Source organism: Pseudochaenichthys georgianus, chromosome 23, assembly GCF_902827115.2.
Source record: "Pseudochaenichthys georgianus chromosome 23, fPseGeo1.2, whole genome shotgun sequence".
In the NCBI taxonomy this organism is placed as follows: Eukaryota; Metazoa; Chordata; class Actinopteri; order Perciformes; family Channichthyidae; genus Pseudochaenichthys; species Pseudochaenichthys georgianus.
In genome coordinates this window covers 16,118,168-16,133,813 of record NC_047525.1, presented here as the reverse complement: position 1 = coordinate 16,133,813, position 15,646 = coordinate 16,118,168, and the positions used below count along the sequence as shown (strand labels likewise).

The 15,646-nt window shown below is 43.3% G+C and overlaps 1 protein-coding gene across 1 annotated transcript; it reads right to left on the bottom strand.

The window, feature by feature from the left end:
* Nucleotides 1–223: 223 nt before the first annotated feature.
* On the bottom strand, nt 224–15,006 carry pik3cg (phosphatidylinositol-4,5-bisphosphate 3-kinase, catalytic subunit gamma). The gene is made up of 24 exons (XM_034074900.2): nt 14,838–15,006; nt 13,231–13,450; nt 12,348–12,519; nt 12,011–12,273; nt 11,723–11,809; nt 11,552–11,652; nt 11,286–11,455; nt 11,021–11,208; nt 10,565–10,672; nt 10,387–10,474; nt 9,105–9,516; nt 8,526–8,624; nt 8,302–8,437; nt 6,813–6,878; nt 6,418–6,561; nt 6,264–6,345; nt 6,017–6,120; nt 4,923–5,069; nt 4,759–4,849; nt 4,540–4,670; nt 3,389–3,500; nt 3,068–3,225; nt 2,832–2,913; nt 224–2,329 (listed from the first exon to the last, which is right to left on the bottom strand). Exons 2-24 carry the CDS (start codon nt 13,441–13,443, stop codon nt 2,130–2,132), a joined length of 3,354 nt encoding a protein of 1,117 aa, XP_033930791.1. The 5' UTR covers nt 13,444–13,450; nt 14,838–15,006; the 3' UTR covers nt 224–2,129.
* Nucleotides 15,007–15,646: the final 640 nt, after the last annotated feature.

Below are 15,646 nucleotides of genomic sequence, written 5' to 3'. Positions count from 1 at the left end.
AATGCTCGGTATGGTGTCAGTGTTGATGTTGCTCCATCTTGTGGTAAATGTCAGTTATCACAGTTAATATTTGCAATGATTTGGATGAGCTCAGGATCAGAATAACCCCTTTCTGAGACACGCATACAGATGTAAGATGTGAGCGAGGGACTAACACATCATGTGAAAGGTCTGATACCAGCACCTCGAATTAAGTTATTTCCAGAATCACGGATTGGAAGCATTTACAGTCACAAAAGGCTTTATTACAAAACATTTTCAGAAAAAAGAGAAATGCAAGCCATAGAACAAATACTGCTGATGCTAAAAAACAGGGAAGTAACTTGTGCTCATGAAAAAAAAGGATGCTATTCATATATACACAATCTATGATGGTGTCAGTCACTGTTGGGATTTATGTCTGTCATAATAAAAAATATAGACAAAAAAACGTGTATCTTTCAGTCAAAGTTATTTCCTTGATTGTATTATTAAGAAATATTACGATAGAGATTTAAAATCGAGTGATTGTATTGATGGCAGTAACAAATTATTATTATATAGTATATTCTCCAAATATACTTATATCTCCACATACTATAAAAAGTGAGCACAGCACTGACCAGCATGTGCCACATGTCAACAACAGCAAACATTTAGCATGATTACATTTCACTTTTAATACAACATTTAGGATTTTCTAATTCTTTTCTTTTTTTAACGGTCCCATGACATGGCCATTTCTACTGATCATAATTCCATTGTTGAGATCTACTAGAATAGATTTGTTCAATGTTCCAAAATCACATTGGTTTCTCATACAGCATCTCTGTATAGTATGTGTATTCACTCTCTGTCCTAAACGCCTTGTTGGAGCTCCTGCCCCCTGAGGCTCGAGGAGACAGTGTGAGCTGGATTACTGGTGTTGTTTCCTGGTTGCTGCGTGGGGTCTGCGAGATAGCGAGACTGAGCACACACACAAACTCACAGCCAGGCTGAGAAATCCACGGAGCCACGGCTGAGAAAAGATAAGGCTGAGTGAGTGAGTGAGTGAGTGAGTGAGTGAGTGAGTGAGTGGAGTGGAGTGGAGTGGAGTGGAGTGGAGTGGAGTGGAGTGTGTGTGTGTGTGTGTGTGTGTGTGTGTGTGTGTGTGTGTGTGTGTGTGTGTGTGTGTGTGTGTGTGTGTGTGTGTGTGAAGAAGTCCGCGGATTGGAGCCATTGCGTCACTATAACCCTTACGCCACGACGACCAGGAAGAAAAAAATGGAAGAATAGAAATGTCCAACGAGGCGTTCTGGGGCAGCATAGACACGTCTTTTCTGTGTTAGAGTTTTACTCGCTACAGGGTGTACTTTGAGGGTTTGTGACTGCAGACCGTTTACATGCATAACAAGCTAACACAAGGGGACGGGTAATAACCAGAAAAGCATGACATGAGACCTTTAAAGCCTCAAGTTTTCTATGACATTTAGGAAGTATGGCTTAGCGATGATTGCAAATGGAAATGATTTTTGATAATGTAAATATTACAACTCTCACCTCAAACACAACATTGATATTACAGTGTTTTACCAGGAACAATTCCTTGCACAGTATTTTTAAAAAGCAAATGTTTTGAATATAAAATCAGATGGAGTCAAGGGACACTGCTTCAGCCAGAATGAAATGTTAACTAAAGGTGTCTGTTCAGCAGGAAATGACTTTGACTCGAAACAGGAAGTAGCTTGACTCTGTGATCAGGCCAAGACTTGGGCATTTATAGTCATTGTAAAAAAAACTCCTTTTAATGTTATTGAGTTTTTAAAACTTGGTCCAAGCAGTGCAATAAAACAGGCAGAATGTATCTTCCTCCTCACTATGAAATCAAATTAACCAGATGTAATGTATTGTGCATGAGTGATGTACCACAGTTTAAAAGTAGTTTTGCTCTTAAAGTTCCAGCCTTTTTCCATACAGTAGTATAAATCCACCTCTTGGTTATCAATCTCTCATTATTCTTCCTATAAATATATTTTTTGTTGAAATGACAGGTAGTCTAAAAATCTGTTGTGCGATTAATTTGAAATGTTCAGTCTTCTGTTGAAATATGGCGTAAGACTTATTTACTTCAAATAAAGAAACAGAAAGGTCCGAAGGGTAAGAAAACAGTCCTAAGTGGAGTGTTTCTCCACGCCCTGCTTGATGCCCAGCACCAGATGAACGAACCAGTTGATCTGAACCATCCAGCCCTTCTCCCTGCAGATCTCGATCTGGTCCAGCAGATGGCGCTGCGCCTCCTCCTCGCTGCGGCCCACAGTCAGCGCCTCGCGGATGTACTCAATGTCCTCCTTACTGGTCAGCTGGGGCATGCCTGGTCATGGTAACAATATAAGGGAATCACTTTTCAAGACTCTCATATGAGCATTTATCAATATATCTGCCATTCATTATCTCAACAATACATGTGAACGTTGCACCTAATGGCGTGAACGAGTCAGCTAGTTTCATATACAAAAGTAAACTTGAATCTGAGCCTAAAACACAGCGGGTGTGAGTGTGAGACAAGTGGAAAAAGGCCATGATTATATTTCATTCTCACTTCACCGTTGTTTTTAAACTATTCTGTATCTCTCTTACGCATGGTTTTTACGAATCTGTTCTTCCATTTTGTTTATTTATTGTGTTCCTTTCTTTTTTCTTCTTCTTAAGTGTTAATGTTGATGTAAAGCACTTTGAATTGCCTCTGTGTCTGAACATGTGCTCACGTACCTTACCTTACCTTGATATTCCAAGTAGATAAACTGACAGGTTTTGTTGTGCTGTGAAAGAGCACTACACAGAAAGCTTTGAGTTGTATCAGAGGGAAGTGTTACCGGTCATCAGCATCATGGAGAAGAGGATGATGAGCAGGTTGGTGTGGTGCCGCAGGGCGAGGTACGCCTTCACACACACGTCCTGAGACACAGAGAAAGCAGGTGTAACACAGCAAAGTGTGTATACTTGTAGACGACGCAGGAGATTTGACACATGAATGGCATGGGATGTTTGTGTGATTGCATTATGACATGTTAAATAATGGTGGGTTTGGTGCATTAGTGATTTACTGCACCTGGAACTTCAAGAAGTGAGGGCTGCTTTTCTTCCCGGATGTTCCCATGACATACAGGAAGTCTGGTGTGAGCACGAAGGGAACCCACTCCTTACTGATTCCCATGAAGCTCTTGTAATTCCCCAGGATGTGCCCAAAGTCGATGTGGAAGAGATTCCCTGCAGGAACACAAAAGAAGTTCGTTTTTAGACCTTTCTTTAGTTTTCTGCGTTTCCTGAACTACTTGCTTCCCTTTGACATGTGATGCACAATGACAAAAACCAGTGGGAAATGGCTGCATGATTATATTTATTTCTGATTCCAGACAAAAGCAGTCAGTACCAGATTCGGTGATCATGATGTTGTCGTTGTGGCGATCCCCGATCCCCAGGACGTAGGTAGCCACGCAGTAGCCCCCGCAGGAGTACAGGAACTTCTCCACCGCCTGCTGGAACTACAGGGATAACATATTGTGAACTTCCTGTGTTACTCTCCCAGTTCAACTCCTCTTTAGTCTCTGGAGCTGGAGACTGGACTACTGTCAGCTATGCAAATGTGTAAAACTTCCCTCTTTCATCAAGTTTCACCGTGGATATAAACACTGTGCTGTGAAGTATGAGACATGGAAACATAGAAGCCATATATTATTACCGTGGTAAACCATCAAATCAAGTTTGATTTATATAGCACATTTATAAACGATTTTTGGTCGAGCCAAAGTGCTGTACATATAATAGAAATAGCCTACAGTAGAGACACTTTACAGCAAATACAACAGCACAGATTGTTCAGAATATCAGTATGAGAAAAACGACACCCTCTATCCTTAGAGGTACCATGGTAACCATGGTAACAAAGTCGATGGTTATCATACCGTGTATATTTGCTTATCTACGATATTGATAAAAACGGATACATGTGACTTTCTGAGGTACAGTAGAGGTACAGACAGTAACAACTGCAGTATACATGTTCCTTGTTAATAATCATAGGATAATATAATAAAAGCGCACGGCTAATGGTATTTATAAAGTACCTCTTATCTATTGTGATTCAGTAGTGCTACAGTTCTAAAAAGGCTTTAGTAATATAAAGAAGTTACATGCATTATCAAGTTTATATTTTATAATTCAGTAATCCTTCTCTTAAGAGACATTTAACTTAATATCCTTTCTGTTGAAATGCAAACTTAGAGATAAAACTGATATCTTAAACCGGGGCAGGAACATCTCAAAAAGAAGATATAGGCACTAAGACAGGTGTTGGGGCTACAGTGTGAAAGTCTGTGTGTGTTTGTGCTTCCTTCCTGTCTGTCACACCGCCACTTCCTCTTACGTCTGATAAACAGCAGCAGCTGGAGTCGCCACCATCACAACATTGAATCCATAAACCACACCCAGCACACAGGTCTACAGAGCAATGCATTACAAAGTGTTTCAGGTTAAAAACATCTGGATATAGCCCATCAAATTAAGCAGGTCCTGAGGGCGTACCTTGTCCTCGCAGACACACTTGTCCCGCAGCCACTGATAGAGGATTTCATCTTTAAAAGCCCCCGTGCTCCCCACCACACTCTGCTGGATGTTAGCGATGGTGGTGGCGTCCTTCACAATCTCTATCATACCTGCAATACAACAACGATAGAGGGGGGCTCAATCTCACAGAATGGCTGTAATATTCTCATCTGGAATGTTCTCCGTTGAATGACCGACCTATTCTGTTCCCGGTGGAGATGCAGCCGTACGGCAGCAGGCAGAGATCCAGGGACTCCGTCTCCCAGATGGACTCCATGATCAGCAGGATCTACAGGGACACACGTGAACGTTGAGTCCTCCGAGGAGTCACGATGTGTGTGCTACACTGTGACGCCGCTCACCTGCAGGATGAGCATGTCCTGCCTGAGGTCATCCCCGTCTTTGAAGATGATGCCGATGGGGTCCTTGGACAGGGTGGTGGGGTCGGCCCTTTTGAACTGCAGCCACAGCGGCTTCTTCTTAGACGCCATCACTTTACACTGCTCGATCTGAAAGTGCACAAACGGTATGTATCTCAAATAAATATAATATACTATAATAAATGAATATACTCTAACGGCCCGTCCACACAGCGGCGTGCGATGACGCTTCACCATTCACTTTGAATGGGGTGACGTCACTTTTCGCCGAACTGCATCGTGGGAAGCGACGCGGAGCGTTGCTGGCGTGGCTCGCTGCAAAAGTTGAGCAATGTTCAACTTTTGACGCCTCGGCAGAAGCGTCAGCCAATCGAATCATATGCCAGTACAAGCTCTAGCCAATCTGCTGCTTGTGTGTCAGGGGCGGGAGATTCATGTGATTGGTTGTTGGTCGAGTTTCAGACACGCCCGCCGACAAGCTTCAACGCACGCCGCCGTGTGGACGGGCCGTAACTAACCAATAATGGGTATACCTCGCTGCTGGTTTTGTTTAATTGTCTTTTGTATATTTTTTCCGGTCATTGTGCCTTTGGCTTAACTAAAAAATAGATTAAAAAAAGATGATATGGATATATGATAATGATAATAACAATAACAATAAAAATAATAATGATAATTATATTAACTATTATTATCTTAATTTATATAAAAATAGGATGAGAAATGAAACTGTTTTGTTACCTGAAAATGGACTTGTAGGAATTTATTTTGTTATTTTTGTTACATATGTATGTGTATGTATATATAGAATTTAGATTTTCTGTGTGCGTATTTAATTACGGAATTATCTTTTTTTTCTTTATCCTGCGACTGGATGACTAACGGGAGGGCTACCTCTGTCTGTCTGTGTGTGTGTGTGTGTGTGTGTGTGTGTGTGTGTGTGTGTGTGTGTGTGTGTGTGTGGTGTGTGTGTGTGTGTGTGTGTGTGTGTGTGTGTGTGTGTGTGTGTGTGTGTGTGTGTGTGTGTGTGTGTGTGTGTGTGTGTGTGTGTGCGTGCGTGCGTGCGTGTCCCTCACCAGCAGGGCTCCAGCTCTTAGTCCAGGATCGTAAGGGACTCTGAAACTCTTGAGAGAACCGGCCGACTGAAGAGTCTCCAGCTTCTGACGCAGCTGAAACACCACTGACACACACACACACACACACACACACACACACACACACACACGGTTGCAGTTTCACTACACAAACTCAAGAACTACACAAAGGAACCAATAGAACATCGATATTGAACTTAGAACACTCTTTGCTTTTATTCCTCCTGACCTTGTGCAGTAATGTCGTACTTGTCGGCGTACATGGCCTTCATCTCTCGGGTGACTTTCTGCAGAGCCTCCGTCATCTCCACCTGGACAGCATCACCTCATTATTAGCTGTTTTGTTATGTACACAGTGTTGTGATCGAGGACCTCTGCCTCACCTGTTTCCTGAAGTCTTGCAGCATTTCCTCCCCACAGCCTCTGAGGAAGGCCTCCAGCAGCACGGCGTACCTCTGCTGGTAGTGCATGGACTGAGCGATCTCACTGCGCAGGAACCAGAAGAGGAAGTGACCGATACGCTTACTCTGTGGACGGAAAGATTACTCATAAAAATGATAGTGTGGGTGCAGAGAGCTAGCGATCAGACGTGGGCAAGGTGAGTAATATAAGTGCTTAATGGGGGTATAATTAATGAACATATAGTGTCCTTGAAAACACAATAAACACATTTGGTCACAATCTTCCTTTATTTTTCCAGAGCTTTTTAGATTTGATTACTTTTAAGTATCTGTCCACACACACACACACACACACACACACACACACACACACACACCCTCAGAGCTTTCTTCAGCAGGAACCTGACCAGGGCACTGTCATGGTACGGTTCAAACTTCACTGCCTGGAAAAAAAAAAATACATTTTATTCGTCAAACAACTCAAGGCATGGCAATGTGGCTTATTTCTGATAAATGCATCTTCAATTACTTGATTTTGTTGTGTCAAAAACACTTATTTTTTGACACAAGGAAGTATATTTGTTGTTATGTGAAACCCAATTACACCGCCTCTGGATACACGCCAAACCACATGGTGGGAATCCCATAGAATGCGGCAGGTTGACATTTTGTAAGCGGATGTGAACAAAGCCACATTCAAGACATAGGATAGGGTAGGAAATACAGATGCAATCTTTCAATGCCTATGAGGGGGTACACACATTACAAAAATGAGGGCCTAAGATATTCCAAAAAATAATATTTGAAAACATTAAAAAAAAACATGTATTTAAAAAAAGAAAACATTTCATATTTTTTTGTTGTTAAATTTTTCATTAGTTTTACCAAAATAACTTGATTTAATTGTATTTAAAATAACAGAGTCAGAGGGGCCTAGGTATAAAAGTCACGGCTGGCCACTGACATACAAAATAAATGTATTGTATCGGGCGTCTTCCCCCTGTGTGATTTTGCCATGCTTAGTTTAGAAAGTGAACACATCGGAAAGTAAATGAGGTGATCTCAGGCATAAATCAGTATGTTAAACAAAGTCAGAAGAGTACTTCTCTATGAATATATTGGTCTTGGATAATACAGAGACAGCAGATTACTGTGGAGTCATTTTCCTATCTTTTCCGTGACAACAGTACATTTGTTATACTGCTCATGCAAAGTCAGCTAACACAGCAAACATGCATCTGTTGACCTTTCCATGAGCTGCTGCTGCTTCCTGGGAATCAGGAGAGTGAGGCTCAGTCAGCAAAGCACTTTACTCTGATCACTAGAATCTTTTTCTGCTGGCAATCCTCTGGTTGCTCAACAATATCAAATGAATCGAATATAACCACACATATATTAAAGGTCTCCTATTATACTATTTGTAGGCATATATTATGGGTCTCAGATATATACAAAACATGTCTGTGGAGTGTTTTGCTCAAAATACCAAACACATCACCCATTCTAGACATCCCTCATACCCCTCTATTTCAGCCCTGTTAGAGAAGTGCTGATTCTGGGTCCGTAGCTTTAAAAGGGGGGGAGCTCCTTTTTTTACACATTCTCTCTCCAGTACAGGTTAGCTCTGAGTGTTAGCGATGCTAATGTAAACACAGACCATATTACTTCCTAAACACGTCGTGCATTGTTTCTGAGAGCGACGTTTCTGATAGGGCCGTGGGCGTAAAGCCAGCCCACATTTCCGATATTACTTCATATTGGACGCAAATCTGGATCAGCTCCGTTGTACCCCCGTTTTTAGAGATGTGGGTAGGGAGGAAAAGAGAGAGGGTTGTATTTGCGGACAGAGATGGTGAAGAGTATCACCTGGACGAGCTGAAGGAGGTATCGGAGCACATCGTCATCCTCCAGAGTCTCCAGCTTCCTGACGGCCATGGAGCGGACCTGAGCGTCTGAGTAGTGACAGTCCAGCATCTGCATGGCCAGACCCACATCCAGACCACTGAGCGGGGACAACAAGGGGGACAGCTGAGGGGACACTGAAGCTTCTGAGGACACGTACATGTTACGTACACACAGTCAGATCTTACCTGCTGTCCCACGCACTGCTGCGCTCCAGCAGACGATGCGTTGCCAGGACGTCTTCCTGTTTCCCCCACCTGACTGAGGCCAGCAGCTTAGGGTAGGCCCTGAGGAGAGACAGGAGGACATGTCTATCAGTAAGAGATCTTATTATTATTACTTATTATCAACTTCTTTTTTTTGTCTTTTACCAAAATGTATTTATCTAAATGTATGTCTACATACAATATACATTTACAATTATAAATAGAGTATATCATTATTACTACATTATATATATATGTATTATTCTTTGACGTTGTATGTCATATTTGATAAGACACATATAAAAGACTATCTTTTTACATCCACCATCCAAACAAAACAAACCATAAAAACAACAAATACATAAAAGAGGTCAATGGTAATCAAGAAAAGATAAAATAACAAACCAAATAAATAAATATGTTATCCCTGTATCTTGCGAAAATCATCATGTCCTTATTCCTTTTTTTAAACAGTTGTACGTGAGGACATCCCCTGAGCTCCTCATTCCCTAAAGAGTTGGTCCCTAGCATCGTGCACCACATAAAGAATGACACAAGTACCTGGGGTCGCGCATACACTCGGTCCTGAAGTGCCACAGCAGCTCCTTGTCCTCCGGGCTGAGGGGGTGGAGGGGGTCGGTGTTCACGATGGCTGCAAACTGCTTCTTCAGATGGTTGGGCATCTCTCTCTGGCCGCGCTCGCCCTCAGCCGCCTCCTCGCCGCCGCCGCCCCGGCTCTTGGGCAGCACCACGGGGTAGCAGTACTTGTCCAGCAGGATGGCGATGGCCATGGCGGACGCCTTGTCGGGGTTGGTGGCCGAGGTGAGCTTGTCGGCGTTGATGCTGCTGCTGCTCTCCTCGCTCTTCTCCGGCATCTTCCACATGTGCAGGATGAACTCGCCCTGGCGCAGCAGGGAGCGGTGGTCGATCAGCAGCAGGTTGACGTAGTACAGGAGACGACTCTTGGTCTTTCCTGAAAGAACCACACACCACCACACACACACACACACACACACACACACACACACACACACCACACACACACACCACACACACACACACACACACACACCACACAACACACACACACACACCCCACACACACACACAACCACACCCACACACACACACACCCACACACACACACACACCCCACACACACACACACACACACACCACACACCACACCACACACACACCACACACACACACACACACACACATACACATATGCTCTTTTCACCATGTTGAACTCTCTACCCACTCAAATCAAAGACATACATATACCACCTTTACAGCTCTCTTAAAAACATGGTTGACTGAAAACTGCACACACTAGTCTGTGTTGAATATGGCGTGTGTGTTACATGTTGTGATCATGGATGTTGCCCCTCGTTTCTGTTATGTGCTTTATGTGACATGTACTGTATGTAGTAACGTGTGTTGTGTATTGTTCTCTTTTATCTTTTGCAGCAACAAAACAGCTGGAAATTAGCAATGTTGGCTAAAGCTGCCCCATTTACTGTTTGTGTGACAGTTGATCAATGGGGACTGTCCACGACACTATAAACAAATAAACTAAACCGCAATAAACCGTATGTAATTGTGTCTTAATGTACATTATTTAATTTCATATTCTACTTACATGTATATAGACTTCTTGCACTATTTTTTATATTTGTATTTTATTATATATGTTGCATTGTTGGAGGAGCTCCGGTCAGAAGAATGTCATTGCCATTTCAACACAGTAGCTTTTGTGCATATGACAATAACACCGTTGAATTGAGATTTGAACTTGACTGTCAACGTGGCGCAGTTACGCAATGTTAGCGAACCTCACCTTCATGGCTGCCTGTTGATGCTGCAGTATCCTGGTAGGACGCGGTCCCCTTAGAGGTTGGGGTTAAGGGCCGCTTCCCACAGATCACCTGGGACCAGAGCCGGTAGTTAGTGGAGAAGTCAAATGGCCGACAAAGTTCTTGCATTCACCCTTACCCGTCCTCTGATTGAATAGTTACCTGCAGGTTCAGGCGTGCTCCTTTCGGCAGGTCCCTGATCTTTATGTTAAACTCCAACCAGCAGTTCCACAGCACTTCTTCGTTGAAGTTCTTAGAGGACGTCCTCTCCTGAGAGACAAAACACAGGGTTGAATCGGCTGTACAAAATGAATGTGTGTTTTTCACAAATGTCCTCTATGGTTGTTTTTTCGGTGTGAGCTTCGGTTCACGTGCGGGATTCAAATGACCTTCCTGCAGTACATGTTAACAGGAAACTCCGCTGCACTTTTGTTTTATTTCATCTGATGAATATCTGCCTCTCTTTCGGCTGATAAATTACTGCCAATGCAAAGTTAAAGATAAAGCACTTAAAGAGGCCTTATTATGCTTTTTGGAGTCGTCCCTTTCCCTTAGTGTGTTATTTAGCTTTGTCTGCATGTGAACGGTCTGAGAAGGCTCAGATCCTCTCTGGGTTACCTGAGCCAAGAGCTGCTGGCCGTGGAAGATGCTGGCTTCTATGAAGACGATGAGCTCTGGGGCTTTGGGGAGGGATGGGATGTCGATCCCCAGCACCTTCACTCTGAACTTCCTGTTGCAGTCCCACATGGAGATGGTGAACACGCGCTCATGGTCCTTCTCATCGATGGTCAGCTGCTCATGGGTACCTGACAAAGAAGCGTGCATCAGGTACGTGCTCCAGCATCAAATCCACACCGACGGCGTGTTTAACCTCACAGCTTACCTGCCACTCCGGTGCAGTCATCCACTTGAGCCCAGTTCTCCTTCTGAACCAGGTCCAGGTCTGGATCAGGGGCGTCCTCCAGGGCCAGGTGGATCTCCTCCCCGTTCTTCAGACACTGACGGACCCAGTTGAAGTCCTGCAGAGGTGTATCCCCGTACAGGTACTCCTCCCTGAGCGAACACACTTGAAACGTTATCTTTTTAAAACTAGATAACTACTGAATTACTCATCAATGCACACTTCGTTATATTGTCTTAATGAGCTACCTTCCACACACACGGAGCACAAAGTCTGCCTCACATGTGTCCTCAGGAATTCCCAGCAAAGCTTTCTTACTCGCCGTCTTAGCGAAAAAGCTCAGCAGTACCTGCGGAAGATGAAAATGTTAGTGACAAGTTGTTAGCTAGTGGAAGGTGTGAATATGCACCTCTGTGTACCTGTGCTGGCGTGTCACTGATGGACACTTTGATGGTCTGGCTGGCCGTGCCGATGTGGACCACCAGCAGGATGTTACCGTTACTGACCTGAAGGAGGAGGAGCCACAGTTAACTACAGTACCAGTCAAAAGTTTGGACAAGCCTTCTCATTCGAACACTTTTCTGTTTACCACATAGTTCCATATGTGCTGACTGGTACTGTAAATGAAAGCTTTACCCACAGGAAAGGTGGCATGAAGCAAAATGATAAAACCACTGAACTCCACCATCAACCTTCCACACACACACCTTGTTGAGCAGGCGCTCCGGGAGCACCTTGCGGGTCACCCAGGGGTCCATGGAGTAGAGTTTAGGGTCTCGGTCAGACAGCTCGATGCGCCGCGGCGTCAGCAGCTTCCGGCGGGTGAACTCCAGCTCGTCGTCGTGCACGTTGCTGACGTCCGTCACGTCGTAGGCGATCAGGTAGTTTAGGTATCGCTGGTACTGCAGGGACTCGTCTGAGGGCTGGGGGAGGGGGAGCAGCTGGATCCGCCCCACCTCTTTCTTCAGGGCTTCAAAAAAAACAATAAATGTTTTACACCATTTCATACTCACATTGGGAATTCACTCTGTCGGCGGATGCTACCTTTCCAGTAGCGGATGCAGTCCAGCGTCTGGAACACCTGGTGCTTGTCGTAGATCTCACACACGTTGCCTTTCTTCTGGTAGAGCAGGATGCAGTGGTCCGGGGAAAACCTCTGGTAGAAGTCCGGACAAAGGTTCAGAGTCACCGCCTTCAGCCACACCTGAGCTTTCACCTGCAAACACCACAAAATGATATCATGTTTGTTAAAGATCTCTTCTCATGCTAGTTGTAGGCATATATTATGGGTCTCTATATAAGAACATGTCTATGATGTGATCACCCATTCTAGCCATGCCTCATATCCCTCTATTTCAGCCTTGTTAGAGAAATGCTGATTCTGCGTTTTAAAAAAAAAAAGAAAAAAAAAAAGAAGGGGGGGGAGCTTATGCCTGCTCAGAATTCTACCGAGATACTCCGCTGAATGCTGCCGTGATTAAATGCCATATCATGTTCCAAACCACATCAATGACTATTTCTGAAACAGCATGCTTTGTTTACACTCTCTCCAGTACAGCGTTAGCTCTGAGTGTTAGCGATGCTTGCTAATGTAAACAAAGACCATATTGCTTCCAAAACACGTTGCGCATTCTTTCTGATAGCGACGTTTCTGATAGGGCCGCGGGCGTAAAGCCAGCCCACATTTCCGATATTACATCATATCGGAACGCAAATCTGGATCAGCTCCGTTGCACCCCCGTTTTTAGAGATGTGGGTACGGAGGAAAAGAGAGAGGGTTTTGTTTTCTGACACGTTGTGAGTTACCTGACACACCGGGGACACATATGTATGTATAAAATACATTAAGAAGTGCATTTTGCATGATAGGAGACCTTTAAAAGCATCCCAACATCCGCTATGAATCAGTGATGATGAGTAGAATCACCTGTTCCACCGTCCAGTTTCCTGCCACCTCCAGCAGCAGAGAGTCGGGGCTGCTTCCCCCCCGCACCACGGTGGGCAGGATGAACTCCACACTGGTCTGATCCATGGAGGAGCCGGACGACGACGTGATGGCCTTCTTTCTCCTCCTCCTCCGGGGCTCTTCTCGCAGGACTTTGGGCTCTTCGTCGCTCACCTGGGTCTGCTGCCCGTCCATCACCTAGCTGCCGGGGGACAGGCACAGTACTGTAGATATGTGTGATACCAGACACCTGTTTATCAGGGAACAATGATCTTTGACCTTCTAGGCAATCACAACGAAAAAATGTTTCTGTAAATGGATGTGAAAGCAATTTCTGTTTGAAACACTGCTTGATCTTTCTTTCAAATGATGAAACGGCAACAAGGTCGAAAGTAAGGACTAATAATTAACTGAATATTTTAATATATTAAATGAAACTTCACAAAACAATAGCAAATGTCCCGGTATGGCCACAGTGTGAACAGATTCAGTTTGAAATCAGCCACTCACACATTGAGAGTGATTACATTCTTCTTGAACATGTCCAATAATTAGATTTTTAGGTTTCGTGTTGATTTTAAAGACTAACAAAATTCCTGATTCTATATTTTTTGCCATATTATCCAAATGGTTGATTTGAATTTGTCTTAGTTGTCTCATTAGAACAAAGCCTAAAATAGTAGTGCCACTCATTCGGCGAGCGGAGGACTAACCCAGGTATACAACTGATACAATAATCATATTAGCATATAATAAATAGGTCAAATAAAGTCAAAATCATAGTTCAACACCAGGGCCTGTTGTAATGAGCTGTTATTAGCAGTGGCGGTAAACGAACCACTAGATAAAGTGTATGAAACAGCTGCCCTGTGGTCTGCAGAGCTCTGTGTGCTCTGACAGCTTCAGGATACCTTCTGGGCTTCAAGTGAGGAGGAAGGAAATAAAAAAAGGTTGAAAGGTCTTTCTTTTGTTGTCTAGCCTCATATATTTCTGCCAGGGGTTTGATGTCCTGATGACCAAGGCCATTTCCACTGCTCCTGCAAATCTACTACAATTTATCTGAGAACATTTCTGCTTTAAACTAGTAAATTCTAACTGTAATTTATAATAACTACAGCTAAAAGTGTGATTCTATGACTGAGACTGTCCCTAAACAAAGCAATCCTTTATTATTATTTGCTGTGTCTAAAATGACTATGACATCCAATGAACTCAATGTTAGCAGTGAAGTATCTGGAAGGGTTTAATTGCCTTTACAAATTTAGGAAAGCCTCAATAACAGATTGTTTAAAAAAAATCAAACTCATGATGTAAGTTGGCTGCAGTCACAAGATGTAATGGTTTCCCTTCTTTAGCAGAGGAAGTGTTCAAAGCAGGAAGCAGCTAAACACAGAATGGATGTGAGTGGTGCACAGAGACAGGCTGCTGTTTAAACTCTGTGTTAGAGATATTTACATGTTTACCAGCTGTTATACGGACAGACAAAGCCAAGCAACACAACTTTTTAAAGAGTGTGCCGAATGTAACGGTACAGCTGCCATAATAATCGGAAGGTGCCTGTTAGTAACACAGAAACATGAATGACTCACCAATGAACGCAGACGGCAACACAACCAGGAGCTTTGGATGAAAAATTAGGCATTTATGCTACAAGAAGAGACCTTAAACCAGAGTAAAAATGTGTTTTAAAAGTTTAGTCAAAGTGGAATAAGGAAACGCTGCGCTGCTGCACAGGAAATATGATCAAGTTCTCCATGATAAGGACCACTTCCGCCTTTGCTTTTCAAAATAAACTACGTACAACAACTCTAAAATAATTATTATCAAAGGTATTACATTTGTATGGCTATATTATAATGATATGAGTGTCAGTTTCCTTTTAAATATATTGTAGAATAAGGAATGTGACAATATATTATATATTTTATTAAATATGTATTATTGTCCGATTTAAGTAAGAGAGTTCACTGCCCTCCAGCGGCCACAGTGAAATTCTACAGTACGTACGTATGTATGTACACTGAACAAAAATATAAATTCAACACTTTTGTTTTTGCTCCCATTTTTCATGAGATGAACTCAAAGATCTAAAACATTTTCTATATACACAAAATAACGAGATAATCCATCCCACCTCACATGTGTGGCATATCAAGATGCTGATTAGACAGCATGATTATTGCACAGGTGTGCCTTAGGCTGGCCACAATAAAAGGCCACTCTAAAATGTTCAGTTTTATCACACAGCACAATGCCACAGATGTCGCAAGTTTTGAGGGAGCGTGCAATTGGCATGCTGACAGCAGGAATGTCCACCAGAGCTGTTGCCCGTGAATTGAATGTTCATTTCTCTACCATAAGCCGTCTCCAAAGGCGTTTCAGAGAATTTGGCAGTACA